This window comes from Alligator sinensis, unplaced genomic scaffold (genome assembly GCF_000455745.1).
Source record: "Alligator sinensis unplaced genomic scaffold, ASM45574v1 scaffold1181_1, whole genome shotgun sequence".
Taxonomy (NCBI): Eukaryota; Metazoa; Chordata; order Crocodylia; family Alligatoridae; genus Alligator; species Alligator sinensis.
The window spans coordinates 161,118-171,800 of record NW_005842945.1 but is presented as its reverse complement, the minus strand read 5'-3'; the positions used below and the strand labels follow the sequence as shown (position 1 = coordinate 171,800).

General features: G+C 52.0%; 1 protein-coding gene across 1 annotated transcript in view; it reads left to right on the top strand.

The window, feature by feature from the left end:
• Positions 1 to 10,683, top strand: part of LOC102379387 — a 27,322-nt gene that overhangs the window by 1,524 nt on the left and 15,115 nt on the right. Inside the window, exon 2 of the mRNA XM_025192560.1 lies at positions 5,042 to 5,195. Coding sequence (XP_025048345.1) covers positions 5,042 to 5,195 — 154 coding nt within the window. The remainder of the gene's footprint in view (positions 1 to 5,041; positions 5,196 to 10,683) is intronic.

The window sequence follows — 10,683 nt, the reverse complement described above, 5'->3', positions numbered from 1 at the left end:
CTTCTCAAGCAAATCCCGGGACGTCATTCTCCCCCTGTACTCGGCCTTAGTGAGGCTGCAGCTGGAGTACTGTGTCCAGTTTTGGGCTCCACAATTCAAAAAGGATGTGGAGAAGCTTGAGAGAGTCCAGAGAAGAGCCACGCGCATGATCAGAGGTCAGGGAAGCAGACCCTACGATGACAGGCTGAGAGCCCTGGGGCTCTTTAGCCTGGAAAAGCGCAGGCTCAGGGGTGATCTGATGGCCACCTACAAGTTTATCAGGGGTGACCACCAGCATCTGGGGAAACGTTTGTTCACCAGAGCGCCCCAAGGGATGACGAGGTCGAATGGTCACAAACTACTTCAAGATCGTTTCAGGCTGGACATAAGGAAGAATTTCTTTACTGTCTGAGCCCCCAAGGTCTGGAACAGCCTGCCACCGGAGGTGGTTCAAGCGCCTTCATTGAACACCTTCAAGATGAAACTGGATGCTTATCTTGCTGGGATCCTATGACCCCAGCTGACTTCCTGCCCTTTGGGCGGGGGGCTGGACTCGATGATCTTCCGAGGTCCCTTCCAGCCCTGATGTCTATGAAATCTATGAAATCTATGACTGTCCGCTGGGGGGCAAGTGCCTGCCCGACTCAGGAAGCACCAGTCGCCCATGGTGGGAGATGGTGAAGTTTGGCTGGGACAGTCTTGGTTGGTCCTAATAAAGTCATATGGGGAAAGAACTGGAGATGGGATGTTTTCAGAGCCGGAAGTGGGGATCAAGGCCAGGGGATGAACAAAGAGGGCTTAGGTAGGTTGACAGGAGAGGAGAAAGGTCTGAAGTGGGGGAACCTGAGCATACTCCATTTATGATACTAATTCAGGGCTAGCAATGTTCTTTGGATAGTTGGTTCATTAGACCAACTAAATAATTCAGAGCCGGCACTCTTTCTGTTTCTCTCATTTTTGACAGAAGGTAGAGCAGGGTGACACCTGTGAGACTAATTAATTTCAAAATACACAAACTTCATAGGTGACAACCTGCTTCATCAGATACTATGAACAGACTTGCAGCTAACACTGCTAACTGCCTTTTTCTTCTCAGTTTTGAGAGATGGCCAAGAAGGGGGACATCCTGGTAACTGGCAATAGAGGGAGGGAGGGACTGGCCTACGCCCCTGCAATCATGCCAGGAGGGGAAGGAGAACTCATTTCAGTCTTGGAAACCATGAAAATAGAGTGCCATGGGATGGGCACAGACAGGAACCATTCACAAACTCAAATACTAACAATGGCCTCCTAGGAGGCAAGGAGCCTGCTCCGATGCACTGAAAATCCAGCACATTGGAGCAGATGTGATTAATCGAGTCTGCTGGAGCACTTAAACTGACATGTTCCAGCTGACTCTAGTGCCATGTATATTAGCAACTCCTTCCGACACCCACCCGCTGAAAAATGTCAGCAGGGTGCTTTGAACTAAAGCTCATTCTATAAGCTTTAGTTCAAAGTGACCCACTGCCATTTTTAAGTGCCGGGACACTGATACACATGACGCTCAGGCACTTTTAATTAGTGTGGCTCACTAATTAGAGTCCCCCCCACCCCCACACCTCCCGGAGAACATGTAAAAATGCACAATGATGCCATTGCCGTGGATGCAGCATTCCTGAGAACTCGAGAACTCAAGGGCAGTTGCTCCCCACAACCTGTCCCAGTTCCTGGGCCCCCTCAGTGGCTTTCCCACTCTTTTTCCCAGTTGGGCATTTTGGTTTTTGTTCACGTTCATTTGATGCTATGGGAGGTGTGGACTGTGTGAAGCATCAGAGACCACAGGCCCCTGACATTCAGCATGGAGCCACCTGCAGAACTGCTCCCTGCTAACCCTGACCTGAGGAGACCAACACCAGCACTGACAGAGATCAGCAATGCAGTCCCAACAGCCACTTTGGTCTTTCTCCCTGATGATCCTGCTCCCTATTTCCTAGGATGAGAAATCACATCTTGTACCAGAGCAATGCTTATATCTTGGTTTCTGGTCCCTCCCAACCTGGGCTGATTTTGACCCAGTAAAAGGGAAGTGAAGAGTGCTAAACACCAATTCCTGATTAATGCAAGGCCTCCGTTTTGTGAGATAATAGGAAGAGTTTTTAGAATATCTTTAGAGACTGGGTGTTCCAGTCATGATGGCAAACTTCATTTGCTGTTCTGAGATGCATTTTCCCCATGCTTAAGCAAAAACCCAGTGCAGCTGCTAACTCACCCAGCTATGACAGTCCTATGGGACTGTGGCAGTGATGCCTACACAGTCAGATGGACTGCAAATTGGCTGAGGGGTCGTACTCAGAGAGTGGTGGTGGACAGGTCATATTTGACCTGGAGGGAAGTGGGCAGTGGAGTCCCCCAGGGCTTAGTCCTTGGGCCCGCACTGTTCAATTTCTTTATTAGCGACTTGGACGACAGGGTGAAAAGCACCATTTAAATTCACAGACAACACCAAGATTTGGGGTGAGGTGGGCACGCTAGAAGGGAAGGACAGATTACAGTGGGCCCTGGACAGGTTACAGGGGTGGGCAAATGAAAATAGGATGGGATTCAATACTGACAAGTGCAGGGTGCTGCACTTGGGCAGTAGGAACCAGCAGCATACCTATAGGCTGGGGAACTCCCTTCTCGAAAGCACGGTGGCAGAAAGAGATCTTGGAGTCATTATTGACTCCAAGATGAACATGGGCGGCCAATGCAAGGACACAGTCAGTAGGGCTAACTGTACCTTGTCGTGCATCCATAGATGCATCACAAGCAAGTCCAAGGAGGTGATCTTTCCCCTCTATGTGACACTGGTCAGGCCGCAGTTGGAGTACTGTGTCCGGTTCTGGGCGCCGCACTTCAGGAGGGATGTGGACAGCATTGAGAGGGTCCAAAGGAGGGCCACTCACATGATCTGGAGACAGCGGAGCAGACCCAATGAGGAGAGGCTACGGGACCTTAACCTGTTCAGCCTTTGCAAGAGAAGGCTGAGGGGGGACCTGGTAGCTGTCTATAAACTTACCAGGGGGGACTAGCAGGGTTTGGGAGAGACCTTGTTCCCCCGATCGCCTCCCGGAGTAACAAGGAATAACGGCCATAAGTTGTTAGAGAGTAGGTTCAGACTAGACATCTGAAGGCACTACTTCACAGTCAGGGCAGCTAGGATCTGGAACCAACTTCCAAGGGAAGTGGTGCTTGCTCCTACCCTGGGGGACTTTAAGAGGAGGCTTGACGTTTACCTTGCTGGGGTCATTTGAGCCCAGTTAACTCTCCTGCCCAGGGCAGGGGGTCAGACTAGAAGATCTACAAGGTCCCTTCTGACCCTACATTTATGAATCTATTAAAATCACTCCAAAACACCTGGGTGCAAAAAATACTTTTTATCCTGTTATAAATAGCTTGCTCCTGTTGGATGAAAGACCAACACAGGGTTTCATCAACCAAGATCTTTACTGAGTGACACACACAGATTAAGTGGGGAAAAGCAATACTTTATCTAAAACCATTCATACTCACATACACACAGGCCTATCTACTGGTGCTCAAGTTCAGTCATGATGGCCAGTCACAGTGCCTCTGGACACGACGATCTTATGGGAGGGACGCTGGTAGTTTTCTCTTGAGTTGATGTGGATGGCATACAACATCGTCAGGGCCTTGTCTTCACTGTCCTTTTATACTTAGTTTAGACAGACTTTGCTGCAGTGCCCCTGACAACCCGTTTAACCAATCACCTTGTTGCTGTTGAGCTAACTCTAGTCACAGACCTCATGACTTAGATTTGTAGATGGATGGCAAGACTTAGATATGCAGATGGTAAGGTCGATGGTAAGGAGTTACTTTGATATACAACATCCTGAGACAGGGGAGACAAAATATCTGCTTGCTCCTTATCTTTGTTGTAGGTGGTTTGTTAGTTCTTCTCAAGGCTGCTTTCTCAGTAGACTGGGTATGCTTGATACCATATTCATTCACTCATTCATGCATTCATCTAAAATTAATTTTTGCAATTTATGGGAGGAGGAGGGGGGTCAGGTCCAGACTCAGACTTTTGTCAACATTAGCTTGTCTAGCAGCTGAGCAATACTTAGTGGGGAGGGATGAGAAAGGAAAATATAGTGACACTTCCCAGTCTTGAGAGAAACCAGCCTGGAGGGGTCAACATCCATAAAAAATGATGCCCAAAATGTGATGTGCTAAGCAACAGTGAAGCATGCTCAGCCAGCCACAATGGTGAAGAGAAAAAGTAGGGCACGTTCCCAATCCTATACCATACTGAAGCCAAGGGCAAGTCCTGTTGCTGTTGCTACTGTGACTGCACTGTAGTGTTGACCTATCTCAGCTAGCTTTGAAGTAGCTAGCTCAGGTACCAGTAGCAGCCAGGGCAGCACAGAACTCAGCATGGGTTAACTATTTGAAAATTTACCCTGTTTCCAGGGCAGGATTTGCAACTCACACTGCAGCTCCAGGGTCCTGTAGCCTACCCTGTGGGAGGGACCCAAACTAGCTAGTATAAAGCCAAGTCAGGGAGGTCTACATTAAAGTGCAGCCACAATAGTGACTGTAGCATATGGCATACCACACTATCATATGGAGTTTATGTAGGCAATGAAGGAAGGAAAGGGCAGAAAAAACTGGGCATGGGGTCAGATTTTTCATGGCAACATCAGGGGTTCGTTCCCTGTTGCGTTTCTGAGCATTGCACTGCTAGTAGTAGCATTAATGCCACCCAGGAGCTGCTGCCTCTCTAGTATTTGAAATGCTATTATTCTAGCACTGACCTGAACAGCAGAGTGGAGTGGTTTTCCTAACCTGTCTCCAATGGTTTCTCCTTCTGTGCGCTCACCAGGATCTAAGATCTACGTTATGTCCAAGATCTACGTGGCTGTATTCTTTGGAGAGTTAGGTGGAGATCTATATTAGGATTGTTACAGGGAGGCAAACACCCAACTAACTAGGATCTGGGATCTATGGCCTCCTTTGAAAATCCTGACAGTAACTTGTAAAGCTGGTGACTGGTTTTAAAACCTATGCTGTCTCTTAGCAGGGTGCTGGTAGCAGAGTTCTATATACTCTGATCATCTTTATACTGCACTGGTTACTGAATCTTTTGGAGTGGCTGGAGCCTGAGGACAAGGACACAAGCAGCAGGACAGATGCAAGAGAAAAGCAGGTGAAGCCACAACCTGATCAGCATGGTAAGAGCCTAATAGTTAATTTCTGAAGTATTACTCCTGTGCTGACACTCGCTTCTCACTTCAATTCCAGTAGGATTTTACCATCCCATTTTTTCACATGGAATGCTTTATCTTGCATGATAGATGGTATGGCAGGCTCATGAACACTATAAAGGGATGGATCTAGATCTAGCAATTCCCAGGACAGAAGCTAGTTGAGCTGGAACTGAAATTGGGGAAAAAGAAAGAAATAAAGTGAGAATTATGATGTTACTAACAAAGTGCCCGTCAAGAATGATGGCCAGGCAGTGGGGATGGAGCACCACCACCAGCTCGCCCATGCTGTTGCCACTCCACAGCTGGCCACACGCAACACCCTCCCCTCCACTCTGTGTCTGGCCCCGTGCGCCCCCCTACACCTGACACCCACTCACCCACACACACCAACCCACGCACCACACCCACCCAGCCACAAACACCCACCCACATGTCTCTCACACACACACACAGCCCCGTGCCACACTCACATCCAGCCACACGCCAGCCACACACCCAGCCACATGCCACACCCACACCCAGCCACATGCCACACCCAGCCACACACCCACCCACATGCATGCCACCCACCCACACAGCCACATACCTCACAACCAGTCATCTACATGCCACCCATCCACCCAGTTCCCCCCGTGCGTGCAGTGGTGGGAGCCACCTGTCTCTGCCCTGAAGGAGCTGCCAGGCTCCCCTGGCCCCATATCCTGGCCTGACCTGAGTGCAGCCCACCCCCACCAGGTGCAGCCTCAGCCCCAGGCCCTTCCAGCAGCGGCGGCGATGGGCCACCATGACCCTCCCTTTCCCACCCCCAGTGCTGCCTCTGCATACAGTACCCTGCTGCCACATCCTCTCATAGCCCCAGCTGTCAGTCACACCCCACGGGGGGGAGAGAGGGGTGGGCACAGCTGCAGAGTGCTGCACAGGGAGCGGGCATGGGGGGCACACCCTGCCCCGCCCTGCAGCCACATGGTGCAGCTGGCGGATGCTGCCCATGGGCCCCCTGTGCCGGCTCCCCATGTGCCTGAGGGCCATGCCCCTGTGCACCCCACAGCCGCAGCTGGCAGCTGATCCCTGTGTAGGTGGGCCTGACATGTAGCCCAGGGTGCTCTGTGGGGAGCTGGTGTGGTGGGCCTGCCCTGCCCTGCACTCACATGCTGCAGCCAGCGGGCACTGTCCGCATGCCCCATGCCCGCTCCCTGCACAGCACCCTACGGCCATGCGCCACACCTCTCCCCTTCCCCCAGCAGAGCACACCTTGGCCCTACTGCCTCTGCCTCACCTGTGTGTCTCTCTGTCAATAAGGCTCTGGGCGCTGCATGTGCAGTTGGCCAGGAGCATTACAGACAGACAGACACACAACTGGAAAGTGCCAGTTATATTAGAACTATCCAATTGCCAGTTAAGAATGATGGCCATGGGGGAGGAGGAGCAGCCGGGGACAGAGGCCTGCGTCCAGCTCCGGCTCCCCCCACCTTTGGGGCTAGGCCTGCTTCCTTGCCTCTCCCTCACTTCGGGGCCAGGCTAGCCCCACCTCTATCTGCTGGCCTTACTTCCCCCTGCTCCATCACCTGGCCCCACACCCACCTCCATCCACCCTGTCACCAGTCCGGCCCCCCATCTCCATCCACCCCATCACCACTGCCTGCAGGGAGCAGGCAGGGCATGGCCAGCAGTGCTGGCCTTGCTCTCCTTCTCCCGTCTGTCTGCTCCATTTTCACGCCCTGCAGGAAGGGGTGGGGGTTGGGCAGCAGGGATGGAACCCAGCATCTGGCCCTGTGCCCTCATTCCCCTCATCTGGCCCCGCCCCGCTAATTTGGGCCCGAACCTGTTCTCACCCCCATAGCGGTTCGGGTCCAGGGCTGCTCTCTGCCTGTCCATCCCCCTCCGGCACAGTGGCCCTGACCCCATTCCCTCACCCCCTTGCACCGCCACCACCACCTCCTCCACGGCCAGTGCCATTAATTAAGCTTTTACAATAGAACTTTACAGTCTAACTGGGTTTTGTGAACCTCCTAGATTAGACAGGTCCTGACTAGAAAGGTGGACTGTGCGACTTTCTAGGACCATGGTGTGTCCAGTATTACTATTGTATCTTGACTCTGGCCTGGTCTGAAGAACTAGTGTCTAAGGCATGGACCATTTACCAAACATGCCAGGATGCTTTCAGCATCCCAGACATTCTGAGCCAGTTTCACACAAGGAACGCAGATAGTCATCAGGGCTGTGCAAAGCTTCAGTAGCTGATTTGATTCAAAGGAGATTCAGCTCGATTTGGGGGCCAAATCTCCAAATCTGAATCGAATTGGGAGACCAAGTAAAAGCTCCGAATCGATTCAAAGCATCTGAATCGATTTGGAATAGTTTCAGAAAAAGATTCAGCCAATTTGGAGATTTGGCTATAGACTAAACAGGCAGCTGACAGTGGTCTCCAGCTGGTAAGTCTGTTGAGGTAGGGGGAGGAGGGAGGGAAGGGCGGGGGAGGAGGGAGGGATTGAGGCTGGGGTTGGGACAAGCTGTCCAGCCGGGCCAAGGGGTTCATTACACAGGGAAGGGGACAGGGTGGGGTACTGGGAGCAGCAGCTCTGCCCTGATGCCGCTTGCTCAGCTGGGGAGGAGAGGGGTGGGATGTGGGTGCGCATCCCTCCAGGTGGAAGGGAGTAAGTGGCAGCAGGGCAGAGTTCCTGCTCCCAGTGCTGCCACGCCCACATCCTGCACTCCCTGTACCAGTTGGCAAGCAGTGACATGGCAGAGCCCCCACTCCCAGTGCTGATGCGGGCGTGGTAGTGCTGAGAGTGAAGGCTATGCCCTGCTGCACCCCAGAGTGAACTGCGCCTGCATCATGCCTCTCCCTGCTCCCACCCCAGCCGGCTGAGCAAGCAGCAGCAGGGCAGAGCCCCCACAGCTCCCCCAACCCAGTGTGGGAGAAGCCCCCATGGCTGCCCTGCTCGGCCCTGCCTGGCCCCAGCCTCTCGGCATTTAAAAAAAAAGAAAGAAGCCCCACACTCACTGGCTGCAGGGGCAACTGGGGCCTCTGGATGCTTGTGGCAGAGGCCCCCCATGCAGCGCGGGGCAGTGGGGGAAGCAGGGATCATCCCCCCACCTGGCCTCCATGTGCAGCTGCCCCATGGTGTGGGTGCAGTGCAGCTCGGCAGGGCACCATGCACTGTCCCAGAGCTGGGGCTAGTGGGGCTGAGTGGTGACAGGCTCTGGTTGACACATGGAGCTGCCCTAGCTCCCAGACAAATTGTACAGGGTGCTTGGGAATTGAACAGGAGCCTTGGGAATTGAATAAGTTCGATACCCCACCTCCCTGTTTGATTTGCCTGGGAGCTGGGGCAGCTCCACATGTTAGCCAGAGCCTGGCACAACTCAGCCCCAGTGGCCCCAGCTCCCAGACAGTGTGCAGTGCCCTGCCAAGCCATGCTGCACTCATGCCATGGGGCAGCTGTCACGTGGGGGCCAAGTGGGTGATCCCCACTGCCCCGTGCTGCATGGGGGGCTCTGCCATGAGCACCCAGAGGCCCTGATTGCTGCAGTCGGTGAGTGTGGGGCTTTTTAAGTGCTGGGAGGCTGGGCTGGGCCACATCTGGTTCCATTCTGCCCAACATGCCAGCCTGTCTAGGCCTGATTGTATCTGCAACCTATCTCTGGGTGTGTCTGCACAACCCCATATCTTGGTGTCGTCTGCAAACTTGGCCAATGGGCTTTTCACCCCCTCATCCAGGTCGTTGATGAAGATATTGAACAGCACTGGGCCAAGTACCAACCCCTGGGGTACACCACTGCCCACATCACGCCAGGATGACACCGATCCATTCATTTGGACTTTCTGCATCCTACCCCGCAACCGGTTTCATACCCACTTGATGAGCCCGATATCTTCCAGTTTTCTGATCAGTACCTCATGGGATACCAGGTCAAAGGCTTTCTGAAAGTTGAGGTATATGATGTCAACCACTTTTCTCTTGTCCAGGTGACAAGTTACCTGATCATAGAAAGAAATGAGGTTGATCAGACAAGACCTGACTGTGATGAAGCCATGCTGGCTGTCATTCAGTATCATGCTTTCTGCAAGTTCATTACATATAGCTTCTTCGATGAATGTTTCTAGGATTTTCCTTGGAATAGAAGTCAAGCTAATTGGCTTGTAGTTTCCCGGGTCTTCATGCTTCCGCGTCTTGAAGATTGGCACAACATTGGGCCCTCTTCTAGTCCTCTGGGATTTCTCCAGAGGCCCGTGATTTTTTAAAGACCTTTGCCAGGGGCTCTGCAATTACTTCGGCCAACTCTTGTAGCACTCTTGGGTGGAGTTCATCCGGTCCTGCTGATTTATATATGTCTAATTTCTTTAATTGATCATACACCAGTTCTATGGCAATGGTGGGAATGGTGTCAATCCTGCCCTGCTCGTTCTGTGTCCTACCTGGCATGTTGTTCCCCTTGGTCTTGTGAAAGACCGAGGCAAAGTAGTCATTTAGGAGTTCCATTTTTTCCTGAGTGGTAGTGACCAGGTATCCTGAGGCATTGAGCAGCAGCCCCACACTCCCGTTAGTTTTCCTTTTACTCCCTACATAGCTAAAGAAGGACTTCTTGTTGTCCTTGATTCTTGTAGCTAGTTTTAGTTTGATTTCTGCTTTAGCTTGCCTAATCTGTTTTCTACAAGTGCGGGCCATTGTCGAGTAGTCTTCCCTAGAGGCTGTCGCAAGCTTCCATTGTTTGTACGCCTCTTTCTTTTTCTGTAGGAGGGCTACAACTTCCCTGCTTAGCCAAGAAGGTTTTTTGAGCCTTCTGCTACTTTTTCTCTGTAAGGGAATGGATTTTCTCTGAGCCTTAAGGATTGTATCCTTAAGGAATGACCATTCTTCTCGTGCTCCCTTTACCTGTGGTCCTTGGTCTCTCAGGGCATTCTCTACTAGTGACCTGATCTTATTAAAATTAGCATTTTTGAAGTCTATGACTTCTAGCTTGGTATCTGTTTTGTCAGCCTTGCAATGGACCGTGAATGTAATGATTTCACGGTCACTATTGCCTAGGCTGCCCTCTATGTTTAAGTTGGTCACCAGGTCATCCCCTTTGGCCAGGACCAGGTCAAGAACTGCATTGCTTTTAGTTGGCCTGTGCACCTCCTGAGTCAAAAAAAACTCTGGTGCTGTTCAGGAAGAATCACAATCAATCCGAGCTGCCCGAGCATTCCTCCTAGATGTCTGGGTAGTTGACGTCACCCGTGACAACCATGTCCCGTGCATGCACAGCCTCTGTTAGTTCACGGGGAAATGCTAGATCAAGTTCCTCCCCTTGGTTAGGTGACCTGTAGTATACACCTACAGTCAGGTCTCTCTTGCTGCACCTCCCGCAGAGCTTGACCCAGAGGGTTTCAAGCTGTTCTTCTTTGGGGCTGACATTGGCCTGTAGGGAGGTGTACTGCTCCTTCACGTAGCAGGCAACACCCACACCT